The sequence below is a fragment of the Cygnus atratus genome, chromosome 15, assembly GCF_013377495.2.
Source record: "Cygnus atratus isolate AKBS03 ecotype Queensland, Australia chromosome 15, CAtr_DNAZoo_HiC_assembly, whole genome shotgun sequence".
Classification (NCBI taxonomy): Eukaryota; Metazoa; Chordata; class Aves; order Anseriformes; family Anatidae; genus Cygnus; species Cygnus atratus.
Genome location: NC_066376.1, coordinates 22,886 through 40,791, shown reverse-complemented (window position 1 = coordinate 40,791; position 17,906 = coordinate 22,886). Strand labels below are relative to the sequence as shown.

Here is a 17,906-nt window from a genome sequence, read left to right as displayed (position 1 = left end):
CTGTGCGGTGCCAGGAGTTGGACTTGATGATCCTTATGGGTCCCTTCCAACTCGGGATATTCTATGATTCTATGATAAGAGAAGAGCAACTGATGTCATCTACCTGGACTTGTGCAAAAAGCATGTGACACTGTCTCTCACAACATCCTTGTCTCTACATTGGAGAGACGTAGATTTGATGAAAGGACCACTTGGTGGGTAAGGAACTGGCTGGATGAGCACACTCAAAGAGTTGTGGTCAACGGCTTGATGTCCAGGTAGAGCCCAGTGACAAATAGTGTTCCTCAGGTATTGGTATTGAGACTTTTATTATTTAACATCTTTGTCAGTGACGTGGACAGTGGGATTGAGTGCACCCTCAGCAAGTCTGCAGATGACACCAAGCTGAGTGGCGTGGTTGACATGCTGGAGGGAAGGTATGCCATCCAGAGGGACTTGGACAGGCTTGAGAGGTGGGTTTATGCAAACCTCATGAAGTTCAAGAAGGCCAGGCGTAAAGACCAGCACATGGGTGGAGGCAATCTCAAGCACATGTACAGGATGAGCGGATTGAAAGCAACCTTGCAGAGAAGGACATGGAGAAGTTGATGGATAAAAAATTGAACATAAGCTGGCAGTGTGTAGCCCAGAAAGCAAATCGTATCCTGGGCTGCATCAAAAGAAGCATGACCAGCAGGTTTGAGGGAGGTGATTCTTCCCCTCTACTCTGCTCTCGTGAGACCCCACCTAGAGCACTGTGTTCAGCTCTGGGACCTCAGCACAAGATGGACACGGACCTGTTGGAGTGGGTCCAGAGGAGGGCCACAAAGATGATCAAAGGGCTGGAGCACCTCTCCTGTGAGGACAGACTGAGGGAGTTGAGGTTATTCAGCCTGGAGAAGACAAGGCTCCAAGGAGAACTTATTGCAGCCTTCCAATGCTTAAAGGGAGCCCTCAAGAAAGATTGTGGGACGGGGGCTCTCAGTGAGCGTAGCTATACGACAAGGGGTAATGGTTTTAAACTAAAAGAGGGGATATTTAGATTAGATGTTAGGAGGAAAATCTGTACTGTGAGGGTGGTGTGGCACTGGAACAGGTTGCCTAGGGAAGTTGTGGATGCCCCATCCCCGGAGGTGTTCAAGGCCAGGTGGGATGGAACTTTGAGCAACCTGGTCTCACGAAAGCTGTATCTGCCCTTTACAGAGGGGTTGGAACTATGATTCTGTGGTCAGGGGATCCATACAGAACGAGCCAAAATGTTACAGGTTCAATAGGTAGTAATCTACTTTTGTGTAGATTCTCATCAATAAGTATTAGTAGGAATATCTTCAGAGGTTTTGGGGGCTTTATATTTATTCCATTGGATTGATGTCTTACAATTTTCTGTTCAGTGATGGTGCTAACAGGTTGATCCTTCACCAGAACCGTTTATATTTTATCTGTTAATGTTTTCCATTACTGTTTATGATATCCTCCTTAATACAGTCCTGTAAAGAAAGTGATAATGTGTGCAATTTCGTATTTATTCCTCTGCTGGTGGTGTCAGGTCAGGCTCAACAGTTATCCTGATGCTACAGTTTGTTTGACTGTTATTTCATTTACTGCTTTGTTTTATGCTGCAGGAGTGACTGTGCTTCATTGGAAGTACTGTGAAGTATGGAACAGGAAGGAAATACTGTAACCCATGTTACTTGTACGTGGGGATAGTTCATGCATTGTAAGAGGTTGAGCTTGGTGCATAGCCAAATGCAACCTCACTCCCCCATCCTCAACAGGACAAGGGGAGAAAATAAGGTGAAAAAAGCTTGTGTGTCAAGATAAAGGCAGGGAGATTGCTTACCAGTTGCTGTCGTGGGCAAAACAAACTTGACTTGAGGAAAATTAATAAAATTTGTTGCCAATTAAAATGGAATTGGATGGTGAGAAACAAAGACAAAACCTAAAACACCACCATCCCCTTTATCTCAGGTTCAACTTCATTCCCAACTCTTCTACCTTGTCCCCCTTTCCCCTTCCCCTCTAGCACTGGTAAGCACAGAGGGATGGGGAGTGGGGTGTTGCAGTCAGTTCATAACAGTTCTCTGCCGCTCCTTCTTCCTCACACTTGTCCCTGCTCCAGTGTAGGTTCTCTCCATGAGTCTGCAGTTCCTTCAGGGAACAGCCACTTGCTTCACCATCATCCTGTCCGTGGGCTGAAGGGAAATTCCTGCTTGCACCATGGGCTCTTACATCGCCTCTTACTCACTCCACTATGGTGTCTTCCAAACCTTCTGTGGGTTGCAGGGAAATCCCTGCCCTGGTAGCTGGAGCACATCCTCCCAGTCTATCTTCTTTGACCCTGGTGTTCGTTCACAGAGTTGTTTCTCACACCTTTTTTTCCTCAGTCCTCAGTGCTGTGCAGCTGTTTGCACTGTCTGAATTATATTTTCCCAGAGGCATAATCAGTTTCATTGATGGGCGCAGCTGTGTCCTGTAGCAGGTCTGCTGTAGAGATGGCTGGAACTGGCTGTGTCTAGCACAGGGCAGCCCCTGGCCTGTCCTCACAGAGGCCAGCCCTGCAGCTTCACCACAGCTGCCAAAACCTTGCTACACTCAGGCAGATGGTATTTGCCAAAATTCAGCTGGGTTTGAAGAATACTGTAAGTGCTAGAAAAGAAAAGTCTCTGTTAACATTCCATACAGCATTTGCTTGGGGTCTTTACTTTGGCTGTTAATGTTTAAGAGAATTCTTACTGTGCCAGATTTTTAAACTAAATTCCCTTTACTTTGTTGCTTCCGTACTTCTCTTGCAAATAGTGGTGTAGGTTTATTGTCTGATATGTTACGTACATCTGTGGTTATATTTATGTCTGTCCTTATATCTTCCTTATATAGTTGGTCACGAGGCTGATTTTGGTAACACATGCTGAGTATTTCAAGATACATTTTTGAAGACATTGTGGCAGCGCAGCTTATAATGAGCATCCCTGTCTTCATTTTTTTGAAATACTTAAAGGAATGATGTTTTCTCTGATGACATGAATTCACCAGTTTTAAGCAAAAACAGAAAAATAGAATCGTGACTCATGCTTTAAGTAAAATTCATTTGACTGCTTTATTTTCTTTAAAGAAAAGGTGATGTAATTTTTATTTGACATTCAAAACTATTGAGGACTAAAATCTTCACAGTAAATATTGAATTGTTTCTTGACAGGAAAATCCAGTGCATCCGTGCATGTTTATTTAAGTAATTATATAACTTAGCAAAAGTTATACAATTATTAAAAAAAAAAGTTATACAATTATTATAAAAAAATAATAACAATAATGAGAAAATAATAATCATAATGATTTTATTATTATTATTTTGGAAAATTATTGACAACACAACTGTTTGACTAAATTATTATTTTAAACTTTGTTTCAAAATCGTTTTTTGTAGAGTTAAGTACATTTGACTTTTAAAATCTACTGAACAAAAGCAAAACTCTGTAAAAGAAAGAAATCGAGCTATTTCTGGTTATTACGCGGTGTAAAATTTTCAAGGTATATAGTCTTACTTTCTCAACTCCAGTTTATATATTGAAATAGAAGACAATTTTTTTCTTACTCTTCAAGTTGCATTCAGTTTTACCACTTGTATCAGTTGGCTGTAAATATGACTAAGTCAAATAACCGAATCCGAAAAATGTTTTCTCTTTCTCCGTAGCTGCAGATGAGGCCAATGCTATGTAAAGCTACAAATTCTGTTTTCAGGTGCTTGGAAACCTAATTCTTAGTGTTCAGTTTAAAAAATGTTTTTGCAATAGCAGATAAATAATGTTTTCTTTTTTTAATGGCAGGTATTGGAATATACAGGAATATACAGTTTAATTTGAAATGATACATTTTTCAGAAGAATACTTACAGAGATGTGTCTTGCTTTGAAACTTTTTTTTTTTTTTTTGTGCATGCATAGGTCAAAGATTACTGGGAAGTTCAGCACCTGTCAGTATTCCAGGTTCTCTTGTTCGTTCCTCATCTTTACACTCATCATCATCCCTTTCAACCTCTCCACTCAGTTCTCTTTCACAATCGCTGTCGCAGTCTTTTGTTTCATCCACTATGGTTCCTCACCAACAGCAGCCCCAACCCTTGAAGTCAGAATACAGTATGTTGGGCACCTCAGCCTCTTCTCACAACTCTTTAGGTAAGTTGAAGGCTGCACTTTGCATATTTTAAGAGAGGAATCAATGGCAGGTCAGAAAGGTTCAGTTCAAGGCTTTGCATGTTTCCTGTGAATTAATGTGGAAGACAAAGCCTAGCTAATGTGGTGTATGGGAGAAAGTTCAAGGAGCTAACGTTCCTTCCTAAAGAAGGGGAAAAAAAACATTTTCCAGGCTGTACATGTCTGAAGATAGTAAAATAATGAGTCTTGCAGATAAAAGTATAAATTTTGTATGTGTGCTGCATTTACTTAGTCTGAATGTGAAACATTTCGCGGCAGGGTGTATAGACTTTTTTTGTGGTTTTGTTTTACAGGTTTAAATGGTGTTACAGGGAGCGTTTGGGACTTCGTGGCTGGGAATTTCTCTCCTAGTCCATCCCCAGTATTAAGCATTGGCACTACTCTCTCAGTAAGTTCAAACACAAGTGGGAACGAACTAACTCGAGTTAGACAGGAACTTGATGAGGCCAAGAGAAAACTAAAACAATGGGAAGAATCTTGGCAACAAGTAAAACAGGTACACTAATTCATGGTAGTATTAAATTTTCTCTATATATTTTTTTCAACAAACATGTACCTTCTGTTTTCCCCTTTTACATATTTTATTATTCTTGGACCCAGAGTTTCATTACGTGCTGTGAAATGAATAGACTGCAAATGCTATTTTTTTGATCTCACAAATAAGCTGGCAGCATAAAGGAAACAGACCTTTTTAAAAGTCAGTCTGCCTCTCTAGACAGTGACACTTACACAGCCTCAGGATAGTGCTGAACAGCAATGTATCTCAATGTTAGGTAACTAAAGCCATACTTTCCCTCCTGTACCTCTTTCAGTTGGTAAGCACACAAAAAAAAGAAGAGATTTGCCAGCAACTACGGCTGTATAATGTGTCTAGATAATACCCAGCCATCTCAGCAGTCAAACCGAGGCTGATGATAACTGCCAGTCTAGTGCATTTTCTGTAGTCCTTTTCCTCCCCTCATATCATTCTCTCTGTGACGTGGAGTAGCAAAATAGCTCTAGTACATTTTGACAGTTTTTGATGTCTCCTGACATTAGATTATGAATATGTGTTCCATTTGTAGAGCTCCAAAAACACTTCTAGATGTTTACAGACAAGTAACAGTGACATATCTAAAAATTAGGTTAAGGCAAATCAAGAATTGTTAATTAGACAGTAGAATAAGTAGGGAAAAGCATTACATCGACTGTGATAGCATCGTTACATCTAAAATTAGAGATTGCTTGCATCTTCGAAGGCTTTTGAATTTGCTCTTTCTTTTTTAATTTTACAAATATATTTTGTTATATTCTGGAAAATGTTTTCTCCCAGGCATGTGATGCATGGCAAAAAGAGGCTCAAGAAGCAAAAGAACGTGCTGATGTTGCAGCTGCTGACAAGCAACTCGCTCTTCAGAAGAAGGAGGAAGTGGAAAATAAATTAAAAAAGCTGAAGGTGCAGTTAGCTGCCTGCCTATCTACTACATTACCTTACATAAAAAACTCTGGAGACATAGAGAAGATATCCTTGCCAATGCTTCGTTCCTTACAAAGTCGGCTGCACTTAGATTTAGGAACAATAGATGAGGTAAGTTTTCTTCATCTGTGTAACTACATTTGCTTAACTGAAACTGACAGCTCAGTAACCCTCAGTGAGATACATACACCAGGTTTCATTTCAGAGAGCATCACTGATATCAGTGTCAAGTCTTCCCTTTCTGGATTACACAGTGGTTCAAATTTCTCAGCCTAATGGGTTCTTCTAATTTTTCAATCAGCTGTCAGATAAATGACAAGAGTTTCACAAGAACTCTAAGGGTAATAAAAAAAAAAAAAAAAAAAAAAGATCTAAACAGTGGTTTTCCTCCCAGTAGCTAAATAAATAAAAAGAGTTGCCCGAAATAAATGAAAACAGTTACCTGCTATTCACTTGTTTAGAAGGTGGATGGTGAGGTTTTCCACTAAGAGCTTGCATAGTCAGAGACTAGTACAGACTTGGAGCATAGAATCACTGACATTAGAAGGGACCTCTGGAGATCATCTATTCTAATGCCCCACTCAAATCAGGGAAAACTTGAGCAGGTTGCTCATGGCTGTTCCTGGAAGTGTTTTGAATATCTCCAAGGATGGAGACACCACAACCTCTGTAGGCAACCTTTTCCACTGTTTCACCACCCTCACTGTAAAAGTGGAATTTTCTGTACTTTTACTTAATGACCAGTGGCACAATGCTCTTCTTTCACGGGCTACCACCAAGAAGAAGCTGTCTGTATCTTCTTTACCCCCTGGCACAAAGTATTTATGCACACTGATAAGATGTCCTCTCTCCTTTCAGACTCTCCTCATATGTCAGATGCTTCAGTCCCTTAGTCACCATAGTGGCATAATGCTGTATTCCATCTTCTCTCAAATCAAAATTTAGGTTCTACCAAAATGTAGGATGTTCTTTTGCTGTCACATGGACAGCTTTTCTCAGGGCTGTCAAAGCTTGGAAGTCTGATGCCAGTCCTCTGACCATAATCAAGGAAGATGATAATGATCATGGACTGCTCCAGGCACAAAAAGCCTCATTCCTACTTCAGACCGTCCTGGACCCAGCTTGGTTCCCCATTGCTTTTTCCTCTGCAGTCTCAAAGGACAGTAACGCCATACATAATGGCAATTCTTGCTGTTTTGTTTGGACTGTGACAGGACTGTCCAGGCAAAATAAATAAATAAATAAATCCTTTCACTACTGAAACAGTCTGCCATACTCCAGTACCTGTTTACCTGTTTGAGTTCAGCAGTGTCTTCTCTGTCTCAGTGCACCTCCTGTACGATGCCATCTATATCAGCATGAACTGGAGCCTTGAAAAAAAGCTAGGCTTTCCTTAGAAGACATTGAAACATAACTTAAGTCTTTGGCAAGAAAGCAAGTAGATGAGACTTGATATTTACCAGGTTCCTGTTACCAAGTATGTTTGGATTAAGGACCACTATTGTTTTTCTCCTGAGGGATTTTAAATAGGAGCAAAAGAATCCTGGAATCTCTTTATCTGAACAAAGTCATTAGATCCTGGAACGGAAGTCATCTCAGCCAGGCTGGAGTGATTAGAACCATTACCAGCCTTTACAGTTCCTCAGTCTCTCAGGTTTCTTTCAGCACTGTGGTCTCTTCTCACCTAGCTCTTCCTTCCAGGAGAAAGTTGCTGTCTTAGGCAGTGTTACAGTGTTCTGGATACTCCTCTTAATCTGAGCACCTCTCTCCCAGGAAATGAACATGGCTTGTAGATACCTTTAAATATTTCCTGTTCCTTAGTAAGGTTGATATGGTTTACTATATGGAGACACTTATTTGCAGTTGTAACATCCTCCCCTCCCCAAAGTCTGTATCAGTAGCTTTATTCAAAGTATATTACATTTGTGAATTCCATTTTGTCTTCACACAACCATTTCTCACAGCCTAAGAAAATGTAGTAGTGGTTTAAAATGTCAAAATAGGGAAGTATGTGATAATGAAAAAGGATACTTCCTCTCTTTTTTTTTTTTCTTGGTTTGCATCAGTCATCCCAGTCATGCAGGAAAACTGCAGTCCGGAGGTGCTAACTTAGATGTTTTCCATTCTAAATGCACATGTACTCTTCTAGCTGCTACTCTAAATGTTGTGCATGCTCTCATCTCATGACCTGCAACTCAGCTATTCATCATACAAGAACATTGTCCTTTGTGTTGCTACAACAGAAATTTATCAAGGACAGCTAAGCATAAAATTGCTAGAACGTGACTGTATAGTTTGGATTCATTTTCACTGAGTGCAGTAATCATCTTACAGGTGATTTTTCAGCTTCAGTCAAAGAAGTGTATAGTATGTCGAGAAGGTGATCGTAGCATTATCCTGAATCCATGTCAACATTACATACTTTGTGACCACTGTGCAGCTAGACAAGAAGAATGTCCCTGTTGCAAGAAATCAAAAAATCCACGGTAACATACAGGCATGGTACTTATATCATGTTTATGAATTAAAAATATTTTATGTGTTTGTATTTTGTATAGGAATTATATAAATCACTGATAATTAATCAACTTAATAGTGCTAGGTAAATTTTGATTTTGTTGTAAGAAACCTAGTTGCTTTGCTTGCTCACCTTTACATCTCAATTTCAGCCATTCATTGATTTTCTATTAGTCTTGAGGTTCTTTCGTTCCTGCCCAGTTCCATCCCAGACTTTTCCCATCCACTTACATTCTCAGTGCACAGTCTACTTAGCTTCATTTGCACTGTGATCACTTTGTATAAATTTTACCATAATGCATGAATGAAAGTATTTATACCTGTTATTTTCCTTAACAGAAGACAGATACATAGATACAGTAGCTACACACTAAACAGTACAAATGGTACCTTTGCCATGTCTGTTGTGTATGGTATGCCAGAGACAGTATTTTGGAATTGGTCTAACAGTATGTTTACTTGGTTGTTTGAAAAACTATGAATAATATAAATGCACTTTTTAATTGTTGTTTTTTGTTAGAGGATACGTTGTAAATTGCTTCAAGCTGCTTTCTAGGTCTTAAGTTTATTTTTAATACACAACAATATGATGCTTTATATATGTGTACTGTGAATTTTAAATATTTCAGATGGTTTTACTGTTAAATCATAATATGATTAAATAGAAGTGAGATCTTACCTAGTTTTTTTACAATTTATAAGTTAATTGCATACTACAGTATTTATAAATGTACCAGTGGAAAGAAAAACAGTGAGGCACATATGCTTTCATATTCAAAGGCATGTTTTACATTTTCTGAAACAGATCAGTCTTAGTAAACAACTGTGCATTTGCATTTCTCTCTTTGTTTGGACGTTTGTAGTCTTAAATTTTTTGTATATTACCTAACTTGTGTGGTACTTAATGGGAACCCATATGATATATACAATAACTTTTACAAAGTGCCTATGCAAATGCCGTATAAAATAGCAGAAGACATAAAAAGAGAATTTTGCAAATAATTTCTATTGCATAATTTTGTATCATACAATTTGATGATAATTAGAATATGTCTCTTGCTTTTATAAATATTTAAAAATATGCTTTTTCAACAATGAGGTAACACATTTGCAAGGCACTACAGAATTACTTAAGTATGTAATCAGGCAGCGGCACTCTTGACACAGCGATTCTTTTAAAAGGGTGGTAATATACTTATTTCATCCTGGTTGTTGGGAACATTCAATTCAGGAGAAGTTAGTCAATTACTGTATGTCAACACTATCTACTTTTCTTACAAGGAATAATTGCCTGTGTTATTCTTTCTTTTGTTTAATACAGGTGTGACACTAGTACAGCTTACATTGAAATGACCTACTACTGTGTTACATGATTTGTATCTCCATATTATTGTATTCAGTATAGGAATTGAGTTCATAGGCAGTAAAGTTTATCTATTTAAAGGTAATTCATGCTGAAACAAACAAACAAACAAAAACAAGATGTATACTAAAATTACTGTTGAAATAGATAAAGCTTTTTGAATTCTGTCAGTATTAAATACAGGACCCAAGCCAAAGGTACTAAAATTATTGTATCCTGACTGGGTTTTGTGGTCTTTGTATGAAGGCTTGAGTTAGCAAAAAACAATCATTACATATTTCTGTGATAACTAAATGTACAGACTCATTGCTGCTTTTGTAAGACATGCCAGCCTGCAAGAACGTTACAGACTTTTCAGGAAGGGAGAAGAAGGATAAAATATTAAATATATGTCTGCTTATTCCTTTTTTAAAATTTTGTTTGAAGATCATAGTAGTCCATTTTAAATAAACATCAAATTTGGATTTAAAATGTGATTTTGCTGACTTTCACACAGTTACTCAAAAATATTTGTATTGAGAAAAGTATAAAATTAGACTATATTGGCATTTTCAAAAACACTTTTGTGCCCTGTGTCCTAAAATAAGATGCCACTCTGTTTTAAAGGTTTAACCAGTTTTGGACATTCCAAAAAAAAAAAAAAAAAAAAGGAACCTTGATCATCAAGTTTGGCTGTCTTTTTGCATCTGTGCAGTCTATGACAATACTTGTTTTTGATCTGTAACAGAATTTTGGACTAAAGCAGAGTTAGTGATACGAGATTTTTTAAACAATAAGCAAATCAAGGAATAATGTCAAACAAGAAATTATTTTGGATACTGGTGTGCTATATTTATCCACAATGTGGAACAGTTTTCTGCAACTGTTGTACTCACAAACATGTTTAGAAAGGGTTTGGTCAGAAATTTTGCTGTGATATTTTAGAGGAAACCAGTTCAGCCCACATTGTGCTGCTGATATGCTGCAATGTGACATTTGTTTCCTCAGAGGTATGGAAGTATGGTTTTCTGCTTCTTGTCAAAGTTTATTGTTCTTTGTGTGAATTTGTGTGCAATTGCCTGTGATTCTATAGCTATTTTTGGTCTCTCTCTTTTTATATTTTTTTTTGGTAGTAATAGGTGATTTTCCTCATCCTGTGATGCCAACAAAAAAGAAATTTAAACAATATTTGCAGCATGAATCATCACACTGTCATTTGTAGTTTGTGTGTTGCTTTCTTTAAGAGGAAATAAATTAATATGTTGAGTTTGTTGCTTTTTAAACAGTTGTATGTTTTGCGTTTTATAATGATGAATCTTGAAAATAATGTTGTGTGTCCCATAGTAATATCAGTATTGAAAATTTTGCATATGTTCCCCTGCAAGCTTTTCTTGCGCTGAATTATGGACACAAACTATTGACAAATCATTTGGTGAAGAAGGAAAAAAATGCAGATGAAAGAAATGTACCTATATGTGAAATTGTCAGGCTGGGCAGCTCGCTATAACTACAGACAAACCCTAGGTGATTGCTTGAACCATACATAGCACTCAAAGGAAAGTGCTATAAATGTTCTTCATAAAATTCTTTATGTGAGAAGTTATAAGCAAAGTTTTCTGTATCTTAGTAAAAAGCAAGTCAACTGCAAAGACAAATAAATGTGTACTTTTACACCAGTACTTTAAAATGGAGGATAATAAGATGCATGCAGTTGACTAGAGATGAATATTTAGAAGAAGTAAGAAGGGAACCCCGACCCTTGTAAGTATTTATCCTTGTGCTATATATACTATCTGGAAAATACATTATATTTTAGTGACACAGTAAGTTGTTGCATTTCCAAAATATTTTAAAGCAAACTAAGTAAATTTTCAAGATTCATTTTGGTTTTTAACAAAATTCTATGTTAATTTATGTAAGAATATTATTTTCTTGTGAATGCCATTATGCTGTCACGATTATTATAGCCTGGGGAATAATAGATTAAAACTGGGATTTCTCAGGGTTTTTACAGTTGAGCTGTAATTCAACCGAAAGTATGCTACTCACAGGTGGATCCCAAGCTGCATGTTATAAGTTTATTACTAGTCTTCTTTGCTGATTATATAATATTCATTATATATATTCCTGAATTATTATTATTATTATTCCTGAATATATATTGAATATATATATATTCAATATATATATATATATATATATATATATATAATATTCAATTATAATAGCTGATTATTACAGACATACTTGTTTTCTTATATATTGCCATTCAGAATATTCTAGTATCAAATACAGGTAATCATATTATTACTGTCACACTATATGTGTAACTGTGGTCACCATCAGACCTTAAATAAAAAAGGAATTTTTACTCATATTAATTTATGAAAGCTGTTAATGTTTAGAGTGTACAGAAAGAAATGATTTTGTGAATTGTTCTTAATACAAAACATATTATTTATAATGCATACCCATTCACTTGTAGTGAACTGTTTAAAACTCTTAACACTTGTTAAAACTTTTCTACATGATAGCATTTATGCAATGGTTTACAGAAGTCATGGAATTATTTTTATTACCAACATGGAAATAAAATTTTGATCTTTATTTCTGAGCTATACTGTGTTTACAGAGAATCAAAAATTTACAAATCTGTTTTTCTCTGCAATCTAGTCATAGAATGGTTTGGATTTAAAGGGACCTTAAAGATCATCTAATTCCAACCCCTCTGTGAAGGGCAGAGATACCTTCCGCTAGACCAGGTTGCTCAAAGCTCCATCCAACCTGGCCTTGAACACCTGTGGGTATGGGGCATCCACAACTTCTCTGGGCAACCTGTTGCAGTGCCACACCACCCTTAGTAAAGACTTTCTTCCTAATATCTAAGCTAAATCTGCCATCTTTTAGTTTAAAGTGATTACCCCTTGTCTTATAGCTACGCTCCCTGATAGAGAGCCCCCGAACAATCTTTCTTGAAGGCTCCCTTTAAGCATTGGAAGGCTGCAATAAGTTCTCTTCGGGGCCTTGTCTTCTCCAGGCTGAATAACCCCAACATTTTGGCATTCCTAATCATTTCAAGTTTTCAATCATTGGTATTAGTGTTTATTGTTTCAATAAAGGGGTCTTACTGTCCTAAAAAGGTAATCATTTAGCAGCACAGTCTAGAAGATGGAAGCTGTCAAAGCAATTAAAACAATCACTCTTCTGTTCCATTCTTCTCTGTACCACATGTGCTGAGATCATACAAAGCATGCTAGGAGGTTGGAGCGACTGTCATAAGTCTAGAACAGTTTTCTGCCCTTGACAGTGGCAATATGAGGTGCTATTTAGGAGGAACGCTTTCCGCAGTCTGTTCCCCTCACACCCCTCTCCAGTATTATGGATGTTAGAAACTGAAGCCTCTTTAAATATTCTCACCTTGTTTTTCATGAAGTGAAAAAAAAAAAGTAACCGTGTGTAGTGCTGAAGATCAGGACTCACCAAGGTTTTCTAGACATGTAAAACACTAGCTTCTTCTCTTGTCCTCCCTACGCTTCTGTTAATGTCCAGGACATTTTTGGAGGTTTTTTTTTTCTTTCTTCCAGCAGCCACTGCGCATCAAACCTGATCACACATGATTAATTGGTAAGGCAAGTAAATTAATGCCAGGTATTAAGAAGTCTCATCTCACATGCTCACCTTGCATGAGAAAGTCAATAACGAAGGTGTGGATAGAGTGGCGGTAGTGATCATGCCAACAAGAGCCACCACCGAGTGTTGCCGACTACATGACCAGGACTGTAGCTGCAGCCATGGAGGTGAGTAGGGACGGCGGCTCCGTGGAACTGGGTCAACCAGGGCAGTTGGTATGAGAAGCGCACCACAGCTGTGGGAATGTTACATGGGTAAAAACAGCAGTCAAAAAGAAGTTTCTTGTTCGCTGGGGTTGAAGAAGCAGGAATTCCCTGAGGAATCAAAGATAATAGCGCTGCAGCCGTCATCAGCTGGAGAAGAAAACAGCATGTCAAGCACGGTTTCGCTATAGTCATCAGTTTTATTTACATACCACCAAAAAAAACACACCATGAAAACAGTTTATTGGGGTTAGATAAGGACTTTTGCTACATGAGATTGGTGTAATTAATACTGTTAGGAGCAACAAAGCAAATGAGAAGACAGCCAGAAGTCGTGAACCTTCAGTCTGCTCACAAGAGCAGCATCTAATTGACAGCCTTCTCAATAAGGTATTCTGCAGTCCTCTTGCCCATGCAATGTGTGAGGTATGAAACAGCCCAGCAAGGCTTCCTATTTTCCCCTGATGCCATTAGCAATAAAAGTAACAGAGCAACCAAGAAAAAAAAAAAACAAACACAAAAAGAATATAAAGTGAGGTGGAAGCCCTCAGCCTCTCTCACCCACCATTGTAAAGAACAAAACTGATAAACTCCACGTGCAACAGCCAGCCCAAGGTCAAACTTCCCATGGCTTTCTGTCACCTTTATAGCCAAGTCATTGAGCCCCTTTAAAGAGTCCCTCCTGCAAAAACTCTGGGAGGCTCCATTGCGGACAGCGGCCATTCCGTTTTGGATCAGAGAACATACAGGGACGTAGGAGATTGTCTTTTGCAGCGACCGCTGGGTGCCGCTAAATTCTCGTGTTCCACCCGACCGCACGCACGCGAGGACGACCCCCGTGCCCGCGCACGACCCCTCCGCGTTCCCCCGGGGCCCCAGCGTGCTCCCGGTACCCCGGCGCCAGCGACCCCGCTCCAGGCGGCCCCTCAGAGGTGGCTCCCGGCCCGGGGCGGGGCCCGGCTGCAGCACAGGGGAAGGAGCGGGACGGCGCAACGGGGCTGCAACCCGCGGGCACCGCGCCCGGCCCCTGTGACGGAGACGCGTCGCAGCACGGCCGCGGGCACCAGGGCCTGACTGCTGGATCGGGCGCAGGAGCGGTGCCAGCGCTGGGGCCAGGCCGGCAGAGCGCCGCCGCCGCGGCCTCCGTGACGGCTCCGGCACTCGCGTGCGCCGTGCCCCGCCTCGGGCTGCCCCGAGGCATGCTGGGAGCTGTAGGCCGACGCTGCCGGGCAGCCACGTTGGCTTTGGGGTCCGTGGCCGCGGGGTGGTCTTTTCCCTCAGCTGGGGCCGGCTGCATGCGTGGTTGCCGGTGGTGAGGTGAGTGAGAGTCTTCGGCGGTGAGCGTCGGGCGGGGGTCGTCCTGCTGGGAGCAGGCACAGGGGGAGGGTGCTGCGGCCGGGAGCAGGGCCTCGTCCACGGGTACCCACGGGCAGGGAGCGGTGGGAGCCCCCAGCGGGAGCCAGGTCTGCCCGCCCAGGGACGTTTTCCAGGTGACGGCCGGGCCATTTTCCCGGTCGGCTGGAGATGGGCCAGCAGCCCAAGACGGGCTCTGGGAAGATGTGAGGCTGCTAGCAGCTTGTTGCCTTCCTTTGGCAGGGCTGGCGCTCAGGGCCGAGAGCTCCCTTTGTCCTGCTGCAGTCACCTGAGGCTGGTGGAGCTTTGGCCCATGGAAGGAGTGCCACATCCCAGTGTATTCTCTTGGATGTGTGATAGCTGAGCATCTGGATCCTTACAGAGGAGGAAGCTGGGGGAGAGAGCGAGCGAGAAGCTTCTGAACCGTGAAATCCTCCTGGCGGTACCCAGAGCAAGAGCTGCGGTGAGCACTAGGCCCTTAGGGTTGTGTCCCCCCTGTTCTGCATCCCCAGCTGCCTTTGCACTCCTCTGCATGTGCCACCCCTCCCCATCTTCTCTCAGCCTGTCCGTTGCTGTTTTGTCCTCGTCCGTCTCTCTTGCCTGCTTGTTTGCTCTCTGTACGGCTTGCTTCTCATCCGCATGTTTTTCTGCAGCCTGCTCCCTGTCCCTTTTCCTCTGTGTTGCTGCCTTTCCCCAGGTTCTTTCTTCTCTCTGCCCTGCTCCCCTTAGCCCCTTACTCTCTGTCTCTCTGCTCTTTGGAGGATTTTTCTTCTCTGGCCATGTCTTTCTTTTTCCCACTCTGTCCTTCTTCCCTTCTTTCTCAATCCCCGCCCCCTCTCCGCCCACTAATGTTTCACTTCCTGCATCTGCCCCACTCTTCGCACTCGCGGTCTTTCAGCTCCTCGTCCTACCCATCCACATGTCTCTGTCCTGCGGCGTATGCCGTTAAGCCCCCTGTCCAGCTTGCTCCCCTTTTTCCTTCTCCCAGCTTCTGTCCTGCTCCCCTTCCCTTGACACTCTTTTACCGTCTCAGCCCTGCTCTGCACTACTGTATCTCCTTTCTTCGTCTCTGTCTCCTTCTGCACCCCTCAGTCGCAGCGCTCCATTCTCTGGTGTTCTCCTCCCCCTGCCTGCTCCGTTAAGAACTTTTCGGTTCTCCATCTCTCATCAGTTATTCATCTTGCAGATCTTCCTTTTCTGCTCCCTATCTCTCAATTTCTGACAGTTTTTCCTACTTTGTCTCCCTCTGCTTTTCCATGTTCTTGCGTCCCTCTCTGCTCCACCGTTTAGATTGCGCTTCCTTGCTTTCCATCCCTTTTTTTTTTTAGTCCATCTGTTGTGCTCCCTGTCCTCTTTCCTAGTCCCATCACTGTATCCCTGTGCCCACCCACCCCCACCCCACATCATTCTCCATCTTCCCCTCCCCCACTTTCTCTGTCCTGGTGCCTTCCCATTGCTGTTTTGTCCTCCATCTGTCCATCCTGTTTCCTGTCCCTTTCCTTGTCTTTCTGCCGCGAAGCCTAGCCCCATTGTTCCTTTACTAACTTCTGTCTGTCACTCTGTCCAGCTTCCCCTGTCCATGTTGTTTCCCGCTAACCCCCTCCCCATCCATGTGTTTACTCTTGCTTTCAGTCCCTCTGTTCTGCTTCCTGTCCTTGTCTTCTCTGTCTCTCCCTGTGCTGTTCCCCATTTCCTCCTTTCTCGCTAGACCCACCCCGTCCAGCCTTTGTCTTCCTTTCTCGATCTCTCGCTCCTCTTGGCCGTCACAGTAGTGCCTCTGTTGTGCTCCCTGTCCAACCCTCTTGATCATCCCTGTCCAGCTCCCTGCCCTCTGGGTGGTTCTTCTGTCCCTCTGCCCTAGCTGGCTGTCTGTCCATTTTCTCTCTCGCTGCTTGTGGCCTGCTTGTTCTCTTTTTCCTTTGTTTCTTCCTCTGCCTGTGCCTCGTAGCCCATGGCCACGGGAAGCAACCCATCCCCGTGGGACAGATGCAGAGATGGACAGAGGGATGTGAACTCGATGCCTGAGCCCTGCAGCGCCCCCAAGGGGAAGAGGAGAATGTACAGGCAGGGAGCCCTGCTGCAGCCACCCTCCCAGGAGTCCTGCATACAAGTTAATAAAGTTTGCTTTCTCGCTTGCACTGCCCTTTGTGTTTGTGGCCCTGGTAAGGGGCTGTCGCCGTGTCTGTGGGTGCAGGTTCCATAGGGGGGTGAGTACGGAGGGGGCAGGGGGTGGGGGGGGATGCCGATGGATGTGGACGGCCCCTCTGGGTGTGGGGGCCACCCTGCCGGGTGAGGGCAGCCGGGGAGGGCAGTAGAGCTGCAGTGTCTTTGCTCCCTGGACCTGGTGTGCTGGGGCTGGGCTGCACAGAGGGGTCAGTGAGTGTGGCCGGGGCTGCGGCTGCTTCTGGGAGGGGGAGGCAGGGTGGAGGTTGGGTGTCCACGGAACAGCGGCTGGGGCAGGGGAAGCCCCTGGCGTGGGGAGGAACCGTGGAGCAGGCGCGGGGCTGGGGCACCAGGCTGGCGCGGGCGGGCAGCGGGTCAGAAAGCGCAAGGCTGGCTCTGGGGCTTCCTCAGAGTTGGCTGGGAGCGTCTTGCCCCGCAGCATGCCGGGAGTTGTGGTCTTCGGGCTCTGGGCTTCCGGTCGGACACGTTGGTTTCCGGAGCATGCTAAGAACCGTAGTCTTGCGTTGCCGCTCGGCTTCCAAGCCGGGAGGGGCATGGGGACAGTTAGGGCGGTCAATTACTTCTTCCGCGCCAGTGGAGCGGTGCGCCTTTCCTTGACGTTTTCGCGTGGTGGTCCGCGCGGCTCCCGCTCCTTCCCCCGACTGGCAGTCTGGGAAGCCGTGTCTACCGTTCTGCTACTGCGCATGCGCGGAGCAGGCAGGCACAGTGCCGCTGCGGCTTTTTTGTTGCCACCTGCTGGCTGAACAGTGGTATTGCAAGCGGAGAGGCGCCGCGGTGACGCGTCGCTCTCTGCTCCCACCTGCTGGCGAAGCTTTGGAACTGCAGGTGGAGAGGCGCCGCGCATGCGTTGTGGCGGTGGCCAGACGTCATGCCCCTCAGCATGCTGGGAGTTGCGGTCTTTAGGCTCTGGGCGTCCGGTCGGCCACATTGGTTTACAGGGCATGCCGGGAAATGTAGTACCGCATCGACGCTGAGCATCCCAGCCAGGAGTGGCACGGCGACGGGTAGGAGGTGCAGTTGATTCCTCCGCACCAA

The 17,906-nt window shown here is 43.0% G+C and overlaps 2 protein-coding genes across 16 annotated transcripts in view; one reads left to right on the top strand and one right to left on the bottom strand.

Annotated features, from left to right (window-relative positions):
• UNKL (unk like zinc finger) overlaps positions 1-16,822 on the top strand; it is a 66,202-nt gene extending 49,380 nt beyond the window's left edge. For 2 of the 15 annotated variants that reach the window (XM_035563295.2, XM_035563296.2), the window contains exons 13-17: positions 3,917-4,147; positions 4,480-4,682; positions 5,499-5,753; positions 7,977-8,128; positions 9,481-11,618. In XM_035563295.2, coding sequence (XP_035419188.1) covers positions 3,917-4,147; positions 4,480-4,682; positions 5,499-5,753; positions 7,977-8,128; positions 9,481-9,532 — 893 coding nt within the window. In that variant the 3' untranslated portion in view covers positions 9,533-11,618. Of the gene's footprint in view, positions 1-3,916; positions 4,148-4,479; positions 4,683-5,498; positions 5,754-7,976; positions 8,651-9,480; positions 12,082-13,088; positions 13,299-14,930; positions 15,151-16,635 lie in introns of those variants that run through there. The other 13 variants (XM_050713779.1, XM_050713781.1, XR_007708866.1 and 10 more) reach the window with 12 other exon arrangements.
• LOC118256374 (translation initiation factor IF-2-like) lies at positions 12,247-14,934 on the bottom strand. The gene is made up of 3 exons (XM_050713782.1): positions 13,900-14,934; positions 13,180-13,484; positions 12,247-13,104 (listed from the first exon to the last, which is right to left on the bottom strand). Exons 1-2 carry the CDS (start codon positions 14,838-14,840, stop codon positions 13,481-13,483), a joined length of 945 nt encoding a protein of 314 aa, XP_050569739.1. The 5' UTR covers positions 14,841-14,934; the 3' UTR covers positions 12,247-13,104; positions 13,180-13,480.
• Positions 16,823-17,906: the final 1,084 nt, after the last annotated feature.